Genomic DNA, 18,716 nt, shown 5'->3' with positions numbered 1-18,716 from the left:
ACCCGAAATCAAGGACAGGCTGTACTCTACTCTGTCCTATGGATTGGAACTTTACCTAAATTGTTTTATATACACACATTATTATAAAATTCTAAGTGCGCTATGACATTCAGGCATGCATTACAATTAAAACACGGGACCCTCTAATTATTCTTATCTAAACTATCCTTAGTCACTTAAAAGAATTTACAACAGTATAAACTACACAGGAGCAGCAATACAAGTCTCTGTAGCTTGGCAGTGAAGTACAGAGTTTTACATCTTTTTATTACAACAAACAAACAAAAAAAAGTTGATGCACTTTAATTCACTTAAAGAGATTGGGGGGTTTGCTGAAGTCCGAAAATATGGGGTCTGAATGTATATACCGGAGTGTGGGAGGCTTTCCTTCGCCATTTCCTAAGTCTTAGTGTCTGGATGACACTACAGAGTATTGCCATGGCTAACAGTGCTTCTACAATATAGGACAGGGAATACTAGGTGATGAACTTGTCACACCAGGTTGGTGTATCAGTTGCTGTCTCTGGGTGTAGTGTATGGCAGGGATGGGAAACATTCAAGGCCTGTGAGGTAGGGGTCAGGGGGTCGCGTTCGTGCGCAACTGTAGGGATCCCGTGAAGATCCAAATGTAGACCATGATGTCTGTCTTCATGTTCTCTTCTTTCTTCCGTGGTCTTCCTGTGGCTTCTGTGGTTCTGGATTTCTGTGGACACAAGCATAATATCTGTTATTATCTTGCTTAAGATCTTGTATGTCTGTCTGTCCTTTTATTACCAATTACCCATTATAATTGGTCACCATCTGTGACTCCCTCATTTTTTTTTAAACCAAATATTTTGGGACAAGATATCCGAGAAGAAAATATTGTCACAGCGCGAGCAATCTCGCAGCCTGTGTGATCGATGTGGTGAGTGTACCATCCCAGTGCTTTAGGATGTAAATAGCATATGGAGAGCAACCTAAGGGTCACTGGAAAACAAACAAAAGAGTTTTGGACCAAAAGTTCTGAATGGGGTGCGTATGGGCCGCGGTGGGTAAGAATGGGTGGAATCCCTTGGTAGGACGGTGACCAGTGCCCTATGTGCACTACCCAAGCGTAGCTGACTAGATGGGGCCGGGGACCAGTGCCGTTTCTCCACTGCCTGAGTGACCAGACAAGAGCGGAAAGAATTTGTGTTCGCCGTGGATGTTGCCTCTTGTCATTACCTTTGAATCAGAAGAGTAGTTATGATCGGTTGTCTGCCGACAAACTAGTTCCTTTAACTGCCAGTGGGCGTTAGAAGAGTGGTGGCATGGGGCCATGGAAACTTTAAGTGAACAAACAACATTCAACATGTACAGTAACAAACATTTAAAGCAACAAACTAATATAACAAAAATTGTGCAGGTTCCATCAGAAAGGACACCGTAAATCTCCATCAGTTCCTTTTTACCATCATCTGGACACCTCATTGCTCTATAGCGAACAGAGTCGCAAAGGGGTTTGTCTGGTGGGAGTCAGACTCTAAGTCATCATCTTATCCCGGTTGCCATACTCGTGACTGGAGTAGTTGTGCCAAAGCTGCTTGGGGCGAATTGGGGTCCATCTCATCATTCCGGATGAGTCTGTATGAATTGTCTCGGTGCCAGTGTTTCATGTCGAGGTTGGAGGTGGTAGGGGGCAATCCATAATCGTCAAGCGGTGGGTCCGGATCAGGAGCTTTTATGTACATGGCCTCAAAGGGGTCGCTGGAATCTTGTTCGGAGTCGTGGGAGTGAGGCCTGGTGCAGGGGTGTAATCATGTCATGGTGTCATGGGGCTGTCGCTGTCACTGCTGGTTGAATGAAGGGAGAGGCGGAGTCGTGCTTCTGGGGGCGGAGTCAAAGTAGTGTCTGAGGATGGGCTGGACTGGTTGGGGGAGGGTAGGAATAGGTCGTCCGTGGGCGGGGCGTGTTCATCATCTGCTGCTGCAAGTGAGATGTGGTGTGAATAGTTGTTCTGTGTGCAATAAGCCTTAAGCTGGTTTATGTGAAACCATGCAGGCTTGCCATTGGGATAGGTGATCTTATATACGGAGGGACCTGTAATGTGGGGGCCATGCTGAGGGCTCTTTTTAATGCATCCACGGCATCCATGTGCTGTGGAAGCTATTCCCATGGTGCTTGCTTCTTTAGGAGTTTGGAGAGGGACGCTGTCTTTGTGGCAAAACCGTCTATATGATTCCTACAGTAGCCAACCAGTCCTGGAAATGACTGGAGGGCTGTGACATTATGACGCAGGGGTAATTTGACAATGGAGTTAATGCGTTTCTACTCGATCTCGCATTTGCCATGGGTGTTCACTGTTCCTAAATAAATTACTTTTTCTTGTGAGGCTCTTCTGAGCCTTTTTGGGGTTCACTTTACATCCAATTTGTTGAAGGAGTCCTAATAGTTCAGCAAGAAGCAAAATATGCTCTCCCTTAGTGCCCGTCTGCAGTAGCAAGTCGTCTACATACTGGACAAGGCAATCAGGTCGGGACAATTTGGCTAATTCATTCACCAGCTGTTGGTGGAAAATGGAGGGATAGTTGTGGAAGCCTTGTGGTCGGCATGTCCACGTGTATTGCTGTCCCTGGAAGGTGAAAGCAAATTTATATTGGCATGCTTCATCCAATGGGATGGACCAAAAGCCATTGCTGATGTCCATAACCGAAAACAAATTTGACTGGAGTCCCTGTTTTAGCATTGTCTCGGGACTCGTGGCTACGGTGGGGCTGCTACTGGGTTACTTTGTTTAGTTCCCAGTAATCGATGGTCAGTCGCCATGATCCATCGGGTTTCCTGATGGGCCAAATTGGGGCAATGTTCGTTGAGGCTACTGAACGGAGTATGCCTTGGTCAAGCAGACTCTGGATAACCTTTGAGATTTCTCCCTCTGCTTCTTGGGGAAAGCCGTACTGCTTTTGGGGTTTGGGGTCCGGATCTGTAATGTTCACTGAGCCAGCGATCTTGCCACAGTCGTGCTTGTGCTGGGAAAAGCTGCTTTGTGTCACTGCAAAACGTCTCTAACCTCTCTGTCCTGATTAATGGATCGAGGGTCGAACCAGAAATCTCCTACTGCGCTAATTCTGTTTTCGTAGTCTCCAACTGTGAGCATGGCGGCAGCTCGTGCTGTCTTTGCCATTCTCCACACACATTTGTTTACGGGGTTGAACGATAGATTATGGGAGCTCATAAAATCTATACCTAAAATGTGTTCGGCTGTCTGGGGTAGATCGACTAGAACTACGGGGTGTTTAGTTTTAATGTTCCCTATCTGAATCGCTACAGGGGCTGTGATGCAGCCCTGCTGCAAGTGCCCTGTAAAACCGTTGAGAGTAATGGTGTCTGTGGTGGGTCATGTGTCTCGTTGAAACATTGTGGAGGGGTTGAGCGTGGTGCAGGACCCTCCTGTGTCCCAAAGAAATTCTATGGGGTGTCCCCGGACTGTGCCTGCCACTACCGGTCTTCCGGACTTGTCCCAAAGGGTGTCGCAGATCCAAGTTGGGGAGTCCGAACACCGTCAATCAGTGTAGTTCATATCTGCGTTATCGGAACGGGCGCTAATATTATGGATTGGCTTGGCCCTATTCTTATTCAGGGTGCCTGCCTGCTGGTTGCGCTGCTGCTTCTGGGGCGCTTTGCACTCTCGTGCGCAGTGTCGTAATTGTCCGAACATTCTTGGGACTTAGGCTGCTGTGGGCTGTTTATTCCCTCATTTACCCATGCGGGGTTCTGGTGCGTCCTAACTGGATGCATGTTAGCCTCTGCCTACTCTTCCTCTGCTTTACCGTAATCTGATTTTCCCTGAATGGACAGTTCCCAAGCTCGGGACAATCTCTTTAGTACCCATTTCTCATTGTGGGCCTCGTCTGAGGGGTCGTAATTTGTGCAAGCTCTCTGCCCTGCTTCTCTCGCGTGAGAGGCTAGGATTCAAGTCCATTTGGCCATATTGTCTGGGGTCAAATGGGCACGGGCTAACTCTCCAAATACCGCTGTGAAATGAATCCACAGGCATCCAGCAAACGCTGTGGGGTGCTCTGTCTTTTTCTGCCTACATTTGTTTAGGCCTTCAACGGGATCTCCCTTGTTGTAGCTGATCGCATCTAGGATCGCTGCATGTATTTCTTGGAGGGTGCCTCCTCCTACATTTTGTGGGTCGGGAAGGGCTGCCATGACTGAGGGGTCGAGGCTCAAAACTGTGAGCTTCATGTGCTCTTTTTCATCCAGGCCGTACATGGTCGCCTGATGTTTTACTCTTGCGAAAAAATGGTGTGGGTCCGATGTGGGTAGGAACGGTGTTATCTTATCGCACGCGTCCCTTAATTGAGTGACGTTTAATGGGGTGGTGTACAGAAAGTCTGGGTCTCCATCTGTAGTGGCCCTGCGCTGTGTGGTGACAGGGTTCTGTAACTGCTCGACTTTGTTTTCTGTTTCTTCTCTTACCAACACAGCGCGTTGCGTGTCTTGGTAGGCCTTATCATATTGCGACTGAAAGCTGCTTAAATGGGCGAGACAAGATTGGTGTGCCCGTTTGACATCCGCCATCTCCTTGTCCTTCGCCGCTAACTGCTCTCTCAGTTCCCTGTCAACTTTCTCGTACTCACTCACGTCTCCCTCACTATTCTTATCTCTCTCTTCAATCTCTCTGCGCAGCGTCCTCACGACCACCTCTGTGCCTCGCAATTGTGCCAAGCAGGACACGATTGCCATTGGCTTACGAGCTTTCCCTAAGCTCTTCTTATGGATCTCTGTCAGGTTTGCCCACCAATTATGCCCTATACTCCCGGGACCTGTTTCATCATTCGCACAAAATTCACTCCAAAGGGGCCATCCTTTCCCCTTGAGATATTTTCTGATTTCCTCTTCCCATACGAAAATGAAAATGAAATGAAAATCGCTTATTGTCACAAGTAGGCTTCAAATGAAGTCACTGTGGAAAGCCCCTAGTCGCCACATTCCGGCGCCTGTTCGGGGAGGCTGATACGGGACACTCTCCTACTCTACTGGTCGCTGCGACCACAAATTCCTGGGGGTGCATAAGGCCTTCCATTGTCTTCATTGTCATTTCTATCGCTATCTCTGGGTTTTCTACCGAATTTGGAACAGGGGGGAATAAAGTGGTTATGTAAACACAGGTACAGCTTACGGTATTTTCCAGTCTACAAAACTCCCAACAGTTTTACGCAACAAAATCTCTCATCTTTACCTTGTATCCCTGTTAGTACGCATGCAAATAACACACTTCCGAATCTTAGAGCTTTGATCGGTATTGGTCGTACGCTTGTGGTTTTTCTTTTTCCAATTGAACTTCTAATTCAAATTTGGGTTCTCTGGGAGTGACAAAGCCACTTCTAGGTCGAGTCCCGTCGGGTGTCGCCAGTAATGTTGCTCTGTTTATCTGGTTATAAATATGGCGGTCAGTGTGGTCGCCTTTCTTAATCCTAATTATGTTTCTACTTTCAGAGTCGCCAGGTATCTCTCGATACCGCCACAAGGTTCAACCCAAATATCGATCAAAGAGCCAATACACCAGTTAGTTAGTTCAAAGTCAATACTAGTTATTTACACACACAGTAAGATCTACTCATGTACAAACAGTACTACAAACTAAACTATCTCTAACGCTAACACTTAACTTTGGGTGCCCACTTAGTCAGAGGAACAATGGCCGTTGTTCGGATCTGAGGCTGTTGGGTTCGAAGAGATACAGGAGAACAGCTAAGGTCGGCTGTCTGGTAGCGAACGGTGACCTTGAACTTACTTGCTTCTGGTGATGCTGGTGGATGGGTCTCTCTGCCTGAGAGCCAAATCCAAGAGAGCGAATCTCTCATGGGGGTTCCTTCTTATACTTGGAGGGGCTTTGCGCGCTTTTAGGGGGGCCTTAAACTTGGTCCCAATTAATTGGGCAGCTTCTCGATCATTGTTATCGATCTTAACCAATAAAGGGGTGGGTGCCCTGATGGCTGGGCGTGTCTTAGGTGGCCATTGGCCTTGCTTTGTTTGTGTCTTTCTGGCACCGGGATGTCTGTAACAGTATCAACTACGTGAGTGTTAGTCCTTTGTTCCTCGGAGATGGGCCATCAATATGTTAATCGACCCAGAGTTTCGATTCCGCCTGGTAACTGCTTCCCAAATATACATTCAGGCACTGTGCCTGCTTGTTGTCTAGCATTGTCCACATTTCCCTACATTCTTTTTGAGCGTCCATTTTGTATTCTGGAAGTGGCCATCCCAGATGGTTACAGAGGGCCGATCAGAGGGCAGGGGAAGGCTTCATTCGGGACTGGAGTTTTTTGTGCGGGCGGTCTGGGTCAGGCGAGCTGCCGAACGGGAACACTATTTCCGTGGTCCAGGTCCGCGGTCTGAGTCCACCCTGGAGCACGTCGCAGCCGCTGGAGGCCACCGCCGTGCGCATGTGTGGCCTCTGACCGAGAAGTGCAGGGGGTTCCGTATCGGCAGCTGGAGCTGTGAGCTCCACGACAGCTGCCTGCTAGCCCCCTGCAAGGCTGTGAATCTGTGGCCTTTTGGCACCAGTTTTCCTGGCGTAAAAGACCTGAGTTTTGACAACAGCATGGGGACATAGTCCCCTAAACAGAGAATCCAGACCCTGATCTATGTGAACGAGTGTGCTCGGGTGTGTGAGTGACACAGAAACAAGAAGTCAGCCCCCACTTCAAAAAGACAAGCAGGTGAAAGACCTCCCTCTGTTGTTGGAATAAAACTGGGCAGAAGCCACCATCGAAAAGAAATTGGGCAGCCTCTTTAGCTACCCTGCAGAACCCAATGTCTCTGCTGAGCTGCCAAAGTCTGCTCTACCGAAATCATCCAACCTAACTGTCACAACACATGTCAACCACACTCACAGACAAGCCAAAGACCGGTTCATGTTTTTTTTTCTTTTGTCTTGACTCTTATCCTGTCATTGCCAAATAGTGTGTGTATGTTTGTATTGCATTTTTATTATTTTTCATGGGTTTTGGTAACTAATAAACTTATTCTTTCTTTGGCTCAAGAAAGCCTGGTTAAATTAGCTCCTTCTAAAAAATGAATACTTATTAACTTGGAAATGGTATCCGGCGGCAGGGGGAAGTGATCCCTTTTAAATTAAACGTGCTGCAGGGCGGCACGGTGGCTCAATGGTTAGCACTGCTGCCTCAGGGTACCGGGGACCTGGGTTTGCTCCCAGCTCCGTGTCACTGTCCGTGTGGGGTTTGCATAGTCCCCCTGTGTCTGTGTGGATCTCACCCCCACAACCCAAAGATGTGCAGGGTAAGTGGATTGGTCTCACTAAATTGCTGCTTAATTGGGGATTTTAAAAAAATAATAATTAATTAATTAATTAAACTTGTTGCGACCAACCAAGGGGTTTGAACAAAGGAGAGCCAGTTAATTCATCCTCACCCAGGAGCATAACGACATAGGAGTTGGCATTCTGGAATTTAACAAATTAGGGTACCTCGCCTAAAAACAAATCCATAGACAATACCCTGTTCACTACTTTAATTATCTCTACAGAAATTTCAATTAGGTTTTTTTTATTCGTTCATGGGATGTTGGTGTCGCTAGCTGGGGCAACGTTTATTGTCCATCCCTGAGGGCAGTTCAGAGTCAATCATATTGCTGTGGTTTGGAGTCACACGTAGGCCAGACAGGTAAGTATGGCAGATTTTCTTCCGTAAGGGACATTAATGGCTTTTACAATAATCGTTTCATGGTTATCATTCGACTTTTTTATTGAATTCAAATTTTTCATCTGCCTGGCAGGATTCGAACCTGGACCCCAGAGAATGACTCTGGGTCTGTGTCTCGGGATTATTAGTCAAGCGACAATACCACTACGCCACTGCCTCCCCCTATCATCCCATCAGGCATGAACTACCCTTTACAAATCCAAGGCTCTTTCTGATCAGCTAAACATGTTCAATGCATTCATTTTGGCAATCCCTAATTCTAGACTCTAATAATTTCCCAATAGGGTTAACTGGTCTATAATTTCTTCGGTTCCCTCTCTCACATTTCTTAAATAAGGAAGTGGCATGTGTAATTGTCCAATCTAAAGAAGTGGTTCCGAAATGGAGGAAGCTTTTCAAGGTTCTGGTTAAGAGTCTGCAATGTTCTTGTCTGCTACCATTGAAACTGGGATTTATCATCTTTAGTGACATTATTTTCTTCATTTCTGTTTTTTTTCTGACATTACTTTTGGGGAGTCGCTGTCTCTGATTCAATGTTACTTTCCTTGGGATTTCTGGCATTCTAACTTTTTCCACTGCTGTTAATTAATGGAATTGGATGCAACCATTTGACATAGGTAACAAATTGATTAGGGCATAGAAGACACAGAGTGGGCATACTGGTTACTACTCCAATTGGCGGATGGTGACTCATGGTGTTCCCCACGGGTCTGTACTTGGCCCTCAGCTTTTCACTATATTTTCAATGAAAGGAAGAGCCTTATATCTAAGTTTGCTGATGCCATTACGTTAGGTAGCATAGTAAGTAAAAGTGAAGTCACTCTAGTCCCAGGTGACCATAGGCTGCTTTCCCCTTTGAGGGTGAGAGCTGACTGGTGATGATTGAACCTGAGGCTCACCAGACCTCAGGCAAGGGGCAAGGTTGAGAAGGCAGGGCCCTCAGTAGTGTAGATTGGAGCAGTAAGATACAAACATTGACAGTTTAGATGGGTGATCAGAATTGTGATAGATGGAGGCATGAGCTCACCCACTTTGCACCTAACAACACAACAACAGCTTATATTTATAGACCACCTTTAAGGTGATGAAATGTCCCAAAGCACTTTGCAGGAGCATTATAAAACAAAGTGTTACACTGAGCCACATAAGTAGATATTTGGTCAGATGAACAAAAGTTTGGTCAAAGAGATAGGCAGTGTAATAAAGAAGATGTGTAGAGCAGGAATTCCAGAGCTTTGGGCCGAGGGTAATGAAGGCACAGTCACCAATGATGGAGCAATTATAATTGGAACCACACAAGAGGCCAAAATTAGAGGAGCACAGGTACCTGGGAGGACATCATATCTCAGTGTCAGAGAAATTGGAAACTGGCATTCTTCCTATCAGTGGCCAACCTCTGAATGGAGAGGGGTTTTAGAAGATCATGCCTGGTGCATCGTCAATTTCCTCCAGCTTTTATTTGAACACACTGGCATTTAAAAAAAAACATGAGGCGCGGAAGATTAGTCATCAGGATGTTGAGGCAATAGAAATGATACAGCACAGATTCACCAGAATACTGCTTGGTATGCAGGTATACAATGGGAAGAATGAGTTCAATAATTAGGGCTGTTTTCATTTGAAGGTGATTAGGTTTTTTTTAATTAACAAATTATGAAGGGATTTTATATAAAGTTACATCAAAATTCATAATTTAGCCCAACCAATCAGTGTTAGGATATCTACTCCATACAAGCAACAGCCCTAACCCCATGTACTATCTTATTTGAATAATCTTTCAGTCCTCTTTCCTTCAGCCATAAGCCAGGTTGACATGGGACAGAATAGGAAGAGTCTGTGCCAGTGACGGAAGGAGTCGACAGCAAGGGGGACATGGGTAAAAACAATGAAATATATTCAATTTAAGAGAGAGTGGAAGTAATATGTTTGCACAGACGCTTGTGAGGCTACGGGAGCTGGCATAATGTCAACAGTTAAGAATGAATTGGATAGAAGGCTGGGGAGATGGAGATTAAAGGAGTATGGGAACACATGTGGATTAGGATTACAGCTCTAGTGGAGGATAATTGCCACATGGAGTGATTGGGCCCAGCAGCCTTTACTCCATGATGTGATTTCTCAGTAATTCTGGGTACTGGCGAGATGGGAGGGACAAACAATTGACCTCAAGTCCCTGAGGCAGGAGCGAGAAGGAAAATCAGTCACAACTCCCATTTTATATTACCATCCGGTGACCAAGATCAGGATCAGCGTTGGAACTCTCGATGCCAGAACTATTGGTTGATTAATCATTTGTGCTGTTCCTTCTTAAATAGAGATAAAAACCTACCTCCATGAATTACTGTTGGCACAATTCAACAGAGCCTTATGATTTTCACTTAAGGAATACTGTGGCTCAGAAGCAGTAAGGGACCTTTAAATAAATCCTAAAGTTTAAAATGTCCCTGCCCACCGTCCCTTTGGTTTGGCTTTGGTTAAACCGAACATATTAAAAATAGGCAGAACGCAGCGGTGTTTAGAAATTACAGTCGGATTCAGATGCAAAAAATCAACCCAGAACCTAGATTGCAAAATCTAGACCTGTGCAAGATATTGAAATATTGTCAAGCTTCGCTATGAATTTGCCTTCTCGTCATCTCAGACAGGCAAAATTGAGCCATTATAGAGTTTGGAACTGTAGTTAGTTAATGATTATTACGTGTGAAACTGAAATGCCCCATATACGTTAAGATACATTAATTCGCACCCTATTTTAAGGCAATATTTTAACATTTCTCAATCATGCTGTCAACACACATAGCTACATGTGAATTATATGTTACCTACCGCTGTATACATACTTCTATTGTTTTTTTTTGTCTTGGTATCGGATTAGCATTCATTGCGGTCAAAGTTTCTAGTTATACTGATTTCAAAAATAGGTTTATGGCAGATCTGTAATAAAATGATGTTTGAAAATCAGCTTCGAGAGAGAGTTCCGCGGGTCGAAGCACTGTTAATACCAGTTAACACATTGAGAGGGGATTCTGAACACTCGCCTGAAGCTGTAGTTGATTATACTTGCATATATAAATCTAGTTTCACCATGTAAAACACGAATTGAATCAAATAACAGTAAATAAAGCGACAACATAACAGGATTAATGTTATCCCCCGCAAGGTTACATCGCCAATCCTTGAATAAAGGGAGTGCTTCCTGTCTGGCCATTACAATCCCACTGTGCATGTTCCCAATGGGGTTGATTTCGCCTTTCTCCTGGCAAAATTAAATATTGCTCAATCCAAAGCACTTTTTCTTCTAAAATGAATCCAGTAAGAAACATCGTTTCAAAAAGGTATTACCATAACCTGAATGCGGTATCAGTGCAATGGTTTAATTTACCAGGCGCTTTAAAAAACATATTGCCACTGCCCCGCGGTCCATTCTTGTGAGTTGAATTGAAGTGTTGAATCTCCGGATTGCAGGGTTTACTACATCTCCCGCTCAGATCATGAGCACCGTCTCGGGTTTTTTTTGTTGACACAATGCCCTGTCCTCCTCGAGCAAACTCATTCAGACTCCACAGTGTTCGCAGGTTGGAAATTAAACGACCATATTCCAATTGTGCCCCGCTGGCTCCAGAAGTTGGGAGTGAATTATTTTCACAAAGTGAAAAGTCTCGTGACAGCTCTTTATTTTATGGACATTAAGTGTCATAAAAGCATGCTGTTTGAATAAAATGTGTTTTTTAAATTGATAAAATAAACAGTCTGTTTTTAAGTAGATATTTACAGATCTGAGCTGAATTTATCATTTAGTTTTTGTTTCCTATGTATGTCATCCTGTCGGCGATTTTAAATTGTAATGCTAAATGCTGATTTGGAGATGAGACCCCGATTCATTATTTCAGCCCTGCTGGCTTTAACATGCAGTTTAAGATCGTTTAAGATCTTTAAATGATCAGTCTGCATGTTCACAAAATACAAAACTTGCTCCGCATCCACAACTAAGTAATAGTTAACAACAGCAGGGCGGCAGTGCCACGAGCTTGTGGAGGATTGGGCCTTCCTGACACTTTCAATTGTGCAATCCCAAATGAATATACACTTTAAACAAAACAATATATCCGATTTGTCTCTAAACTTTCGTGCCTGGTTGTCCTCAGGGTTTAATACCACCACAATATTTCTCTTAACGGCCCCTTTCACTTTTTTCCTTTACAAATTTCAACTTTTGAAGTGATATTACTTAACAAGAGCGCTGCTTTCCTTAACTTCGGGGAGTGTCGGGCCTTTATTATACAGGGCTAATAACCAGGTCGGCTGGAAGCATTTAGATGCGGTTTGGTTTGTGAGGGATACTATTAATATTAACTGGTGATGCGACACAGCTCGCGGGCCTTCACATGAACAAAGTCAAGCGGTTTTTCTCTCATCTGTAAGAATATACACCTGCTCGAAGCAAACCAGGCGACTGAATTATTTTAGAATGACCTCAACTTCTCCATGGACACTAATCCTGACAATACCCCTCCTGGACAGTGGGCGCCCTGTTTGCAAACACTATTTCAAACCAGCCAGCTGGGATTATCATTTAGTTGTCCCGTTTCCCCCAAAAAGCCCCGCTCACCGTATAAACATGATAACCACTCTACAAGGGTCCACTTGCTAATTGTGAGGCCTGTTGAGTTAGTAGTTCTCAGCTCTTCTCTCTCTCTCTCTGAGACGGGCAAATCTGGCGCTGGTTTGAGGACAGTCCCGTGTGCAGCCCGTCTGTTCGGCACCGCTCGTATTAAACTCGAGGTGCATAGTTGCAGGATTAGTGGCCACGTTTATTGACAAAGTCTCCCTTTTGCTAACCTCTCGAGTGCTGGAAAGTCATTGAGTCTGAGCGGCCTCCGCCTCTCAACCCACAGTCTGCAGGAATTCAGCATCAAGCAAGTACCTAGGCAAATAGAAAAGCACTCCATTCCTCAACACGGCTCCTAAAGCAGCAGTCGTCTCTTCAGTCTGAGTTGTAGAATTAGAAACATTCACCCAGGAGAGGATAGTAACAATATGGATTTTGCCGCGGCCAATCCATACATTTCGAGTGATTATTTGACCTGGAATGCATTCTGGATGAAAGTAACAAAGTGACTGCCTGCTATGAAACTTCTAAACATCTTTTAAATATATTTTTTAAAAACACAAGCTGCATTATTGAAAGATTTTTGTTCAGTTATAACATTTCCCATGAAAATGAATCAATAAATGGCCAGGGAAATTCTTGGCTAAGGAGGGAATTAAGGGATGTTGATCTCCAATTAACAAATGCTGGCTGTGACCCTTATGGAATTAGTAACAATAATTAATGACTGTTGAAATTAAGGACATTTTTTCAAATTCGCCCAGTTGAGTTTTGCTCTCAGCTTTTTCATCTTAAAAAAAAATCTATGGTTACAAAACGGGCGGCGATAAATCCGCGTTGGGAACAAACCTGGTTTCTCTAGCAGGATGTTATCATATTATCAGGGCGTTGGAAATAGCGGTGTTTTGCAAAAGGCATCTAAAGTGGTTTTTAATTTAGCTGCTCGTCAAATGCAATGTAGGGCTTTGGTGGAGTCTTCATTCACAGGTAATATACAGCACTCGGCTTGTCCTTTCTAGCATTTTAGTGCTGAAGCCCCAATCCCTCTTAAGGCCAATAAGATGTACTTCAAACATCAATACTGAATTCTCCTACTGTCTACATTCATCTTCTATAAGTCACCTTCCCATGACCGGCACAGATCTGCGGGATAGCTTAAGGCAGCGAGGTGAAGGGGAAATAAATATAGTTTTAAATATTAATATATATTTAATAATATATAAATAATAGCTATTAGATAACCTCCTTTACATAGTGCATTGTTTAAAATGATAGAGGGCAGGGTTTATTTTGATGTGTGGTCAAATATTACAGCTGACACATTAGTGTCAGTTATTCTGCTGTAATTTGTAATCTCAGTCAGATTACATTTTGGTGTGATTTTATTCTCAATTTAGTCAACTGGTGATGCAGAAAGATTAGTCTCTCCGTGTCCTTTCATTTTGCTCCTTCCTCGGCAATAGTTCTGAAACCGCGCGGTTACATTTTGAAACGATGTATACTCGCGCGGGGATGAACAGAAATGCAAGTCCAAACGAAGGAGGGATGGCTGGAATTATTTTGGCGGAAAGGGGGGCGCAAATAAAAGATACACAAGGTACTTACAACAGGGGCTGACCCCCCCCCCCCCCCCCACTACTAGGGGCTTATTTGCAAGTAGCACCCCCTCGGCTGCGGCAACACAAAATGATGGTTAAGATGCATAACTGAGGTGCTTGTGCAAAAAGGGAAGATCTTACACTCTATCGCTTTGACTGATGCGCCTGGTCCTTTCCCAGCGGCGAATAAGTCTCTTAGCCAATACTTGGCATTGTATTCAGAATGTGAGGGGCAAGAGACCAACTAATAGCAGACAACAAACTGCCAGTTTTCAAGAAAATTGAATGCACGCTAATGAGAAACTCTCAATTACTCCATGTGAAAGTTCGCCATTACTCTGTGGAACATCACGATGTGTGTTAATCAGATTTCTATTAAAGGTGTTACATTAGAGTCCGCGAGAGCTCAAAAAGTATTTAATCAAGTTTTTTCCCTGGCATCACGTTTATCTTAATATGAACCTACCTACATTTCCCTCAATTATCTTGGTAAAGATGTCTAGCGCTATTGTTTGCTCGTTTAGACTGATGCTCCTCCCCCAGGGCTCTGTCGTAAACCTGGCGCCTGGCTAAACTAACTCAAAGATAAGAGGAATCGGGGGCTCGCCTCCTCCAAGCCGATCAATCGGATCTCAGGCGGACTCCAAAACACCCTGTTACGTCGGTATCCACAAGAGGAGCGAGAGAGGGAGAGTTGAACACCACGCACGGGTTGATCCTCCCTACAATTTTACCTGTTCTGTCGCTGAATCATGTCGTTGAGCCCAAAGCACACAACGCCTTTTTCAGTGACAGACATTCTGAGCCCAATTGAGGAGTCCTACAAGAAGTTTGGTGGCATGGACGGCGCTGGCAACCTCGGACCTCCTCTGGGGGGTTACCGCCAAGCCCAGGTCTCCCAGGCGGGCATGCAGCAGCACAGCCTGGGTCACAACGCCACGGTGGCGACCACCTACCACATGCCACACGGTGTCTCCCAGTTTGCTCACGGTGCCATGGGAGGCTACTGCAACGGGAGTATTGGCAACATGGGGGATCTGCCTTCTTACCAAGACACCGTGAGGAACAGCGCCGCAGCCACTGGCTGGTACGGGACTAATCCGGATCCCAGATATTCAACAAGTAAGGCCTCGCTCAAATCTAACTTTTTTTGCGAATATAGCAATGATTTCGACCTCGCACAGCGGTAGAGATTTATTTTTGAAGATTCAAAAAAGATGTATAACCAGTTTGATTTAGATGTCCTTTGGGAATATCCCATCGCATTTCTTTCACTATATATGCCCAATAAGTTAACAATTAATTCACTACGAATAAAATAAAATGAGCATATTTGTAAAATAAGTATTAAACTATTAACTTCAGAACGACTAAGAAACGCGCTGAGCTAATGAACAGATCCGGCCCCACAGAGAATAATCTTAGAATTGATCAAAATAGTTTTAATTTTGGAATTCATCCTATAATAAGAATTCTACATGTTAATCAATGCCGAGCAATCGAGCTACTTGGAACTTGAACGCTCTTTGACAGTCGAATCAATTAACTTTTATTTAACAATTAAATGAGTCGCTTTGTGCTCTTATTATGTTGCTTATGCAAAAGAAAATTATTATTTTGGATGCCCCGAGTATTCATATTGTGTTAATTACAAAACTGCTTTTGCAATATAACTTAAATGATTAGTCTGCATAAGATTTCTACCTGCCGGCATTTTTAATCAGAACATTTTCATTAAAACGTTTGTCTAGTACCCCGCTTCATGGGAACGTCTTCAGGAATAAATATGACAGGGATGGGGACTTTAACTGGAATGGGAGACGCCGTCAAGCCCATGGCATCTTTACACACCACACCGAGGAGAAAACGAAGGGTGCTCTTCTCCCAGGCCCAAGTGTACGAGTTGGAGCGACGCTTCAAACAACAGAAGTACCTGTCTGCCCCCGAGAGGGAACACTTAGCCAGCATGATCCACCTCACCCCGACACAGGTCAAGATCTGGTTTCAGAACCACCGCTACAAGATGAAGCGCCAGGCCAAGGACAAGGCTGCCCAACAAATGCAGCAAGAAAATAACCTGTGCCAGCAGCAGCAGTCGCCCAGGAGGGTGGCCGTGCCCGTTCTTGTGAAGGACGGTAAACCCTGTCAGAACGGTTCGAGCACCCCGACGCCCAGCCAGCAGGCACAGCAGCAGCAGCAACAGGGGGCTAACGGCATCCTGCCAGTCGCCAGCACCACCATCTCTCAGCAGCAGAGTCAACAAATGAATTCACTAGCTCAAGACCTCGGCCAGGTGTCGCCAAATCCGTCGTCTCTGCACAATTCGGTCAGTAGCATGTCTCAAATGGAGACAGCGACTGCAGACTACACGGGGAGTATGGTCAACTCCGGCCTGCTGTACGGCAGGACCTGGTAGAGCCGCTTTTCCGCCACACAAAGACCAGCTGGGGATCTGGCGATATGTGAAGGCATTGCCTCAAATGTTTGAACTCGCAAACTTTGCAACACATTCCCCAGGACTTCACTTTTCGGATATTTGGACTTGTTTCTGGAAGTTCTGAGGACACAGACTGAGCCACAATGTGGACAGGACCCTTTGAGCCTTCTGGAGACTGACTCGGAGCACGCTGTGTGTAAAGAAAACCAAAAATATTGGTTAAATAAAAAAGATATCTGTGACCTTTTGGATTGCTTAGACAGTTGTGTAATTGTAGCTACAAGTTGTTGAAATAGATTGTGAATGCTGTTCCAAACTCGGGTGAGCTGGGCCTCGGAGAGTCAGTTGGACTACAGGTATAACATTGAGAACGACATGCACCCTCTTGGCAACGTCCCAACAGTATTCCACTAGAAACACCAATACTTGTTGCCAATCAGTTGTACATTCTTGTAAATTAACCTCTGGAACGTGCAGTCAGTTCTATGTAGTCGTTTCATGGTTCAAGCCGAAATAGAGACCTTTCAATATTTTGATGGCGGTAACATTCGAATTTCTTCTAAGTTTCATTAATTTAAAAGAGAGTGAGTTAGACAGAGAGAGAGAAATGAACAGGCCTCTGAAGTAAAACTGTTTGTTTCTTTAAGTCAACGGCAACGCCAAGAAACCGCTTCGAGTATAAACATATGCCCCAAGATTAAAGAATGAGCTTTGAGACCGATTTCACCAAAGGGTTTTTATTGAAAGCAAATTGAACTGTGATTGAAGGTAGGTGTGAAATAGCAATGCACACAACGATAATAATATTAGTGTATAATAGTGTACAATATGGGGGAGGGAAGCAGGAATAAATAGCATGAAAGAAAAAAATGTTTTGCAATAATTTGCCTCCATTGTCGCCATTACTGGTAGAATCGTGTTTTTTTTTGTAAAGCTCTAAGCGGTTTATCAATCTTAGACTTGGTTTGTGCTATTTTATCTGTGAGCTGATTCGATGCCCACGCTATGTTATGGCATTGGCGCCTTTACCATCCAGGTTACCTCTAAGCTTTAATGGACTGACCATCGCTCTGAGTGACACACTGGGCGACCTGGACCTGGCAGAGATATCTACAACAAGGCCAGTAGGTCTTTATTGTCACCGAGTTTTAACCGGTTTGGAAGCTTCTCTCGTTGGATCTTGCGCCCGGTGTTGGCATGTCAGCATCTCCCATTCACATCGAGCAAATCTCAGAGAGCTGACATCATTTATTTGTCTAAATTAAACGTGGGGAATGGACAGTTACAAATAAGGGTGGCTTCTGTCAAATGTTCGGTTATTTATAATTCAGCAAACGTTTCAAATGACTGATGTAACATCTACACTTTATTAACATTGTTTTCATGGTAACGTTAGCTGGCTGTTGTTGACATTTATTTCAATGGGGAATTTCAAATAATTTTAAGTCTTGTTATTTATTATAATAGATTTTTAAAATTCATTTAAGATTCAAACGCTTTATTGATCGAATGCATACTCTCGCACAACTGTTACAAGACAAAACATTATCAAGTCCTTTTGTTAAAAATGACATTATCGGTTGTAAAATAAACTAGACTGAAATCGCTAAATGCACATTCAAGGTGATCTCGCGTTGAACGTATGTTGCCATGTCTGGCTGAATGGTGCTGAAAACAACATTTGGTGGATTGTTTTTTTGCTCCCATTTCACTCCCTTGATGGTCCCCTCGCCCCCCGCAATCCCAAAGGGAAAACTGTCGCTATTCAGAGCGCTGGGGGTTCGTACTAATTCCTCGGGACTGACATTTGATTTAAGGTTGAGCTTGGAAGGGAGAGAAACCTCCGCGTTTCCCATGGGCGCGCCATTAAAACCAGGAATGCCGGCGTCCCTCACTCATGTGCTTTGGTCGTGTAAACCTATCAGGCGTTTTCTTCGGCGTACATTGCGCTTCCCACAAGGGAGCAGATATGACTGCAGGAGTGAGTGCGGTCTCTTTAGATTCAACAAGGGCCTCAATAATAACATCTCTCGTTGTTGGCCTGCCTGTCCTGTAGACCTTCTGCTGCCTTTTTCACTGGGCTCCGTCTATAGCTCTGAAACTGGGCTGTTCACCAAGCTGGTAGAAGACAGATTTTAGAAGAGAGTGTGTGTGTGGTGGAGGGGGGGGGGGGGGGGGGGGGCATTACTGAAAAATGAACAGAGATCCAATTGAACGTTGTCTTCTGGCTCTATTTAGATATGTTCCGGAATAATCGCGCGCAATAATTTCTGCATTGAATAATATATTTTTCTCCTCCGCGAACTTAGGTAAACATGCTCACTCTGTGGGGACGGGGCGGGGGTCCAAATACTCACGGCCAATTCTGGTTAGTTACA

General features: G+C 44.5%; 1 protein-coding gene across 1 annotated transcript; it reads left to right on the top strand.

Annotated features, from left to right (window-relative positions):
• The first annotated feature begins 14,464 nt into the window (after positions 1 to 14,464).
• Positions 14,465 to 18,478, top strand: LOC140421209 (homeobox protein Nkx-2.4-like). The gene is made up of 2 exons (XM_072505747.1): positions 14,465 to 15,023; positions 15,653 to 18,478. Exons 1-2 carry the CDS (start codon positions 14,654 to 14,656, stop codon positions 16,315 to 16,317), a joined length of 1,035 nt encoding a protein of 344 aa, XP_072361848.1. The 5' UTR covers positions 14,465 to 14,653; the 3' UTR covers positions 16,318 to 18,478.
• Positions 18,479 to 18,716: the final 238 nt, after the last annotated feature.

This window comes from Scyliorhinus torazame, chromosome 1 (assembly GCF_047496885.1).
Source record: "Scyliorhinus torazame isolate Kashiwa2021f chromosome 1, sScyTor2.1, whole genome shotgun sequence".
Lineage (NCBI taxonomy): Eukaryota > Metazoa > Chordata > Chondrichthyes > Carcharhiniformes > Scyliorhinidae > Scyliorhinus > Scyliorhinus torazame.
Note: the sequence above shows the minus strand (reverse complement) of the source record. Positions and strands in the feature narration are given on the sequence as shown.

Bases quoted from the DNA above. Each gene is read 5' to 3' on its own strand.
- LOC140421209 (XM_072505747.1), top strand. From the start codon at position 14,654: ATGTCGTTGAGCCCAAAGCACACAACGCCTTTTTCAGTGACAGACATT. The intron at 15,024-15,652 runs GTAAGGCCTCGC...ACGTTTGTCTAG, and splicing joins GGATCCCAGATATTCAACAA to TACCCCGCTTCATGGGAACG.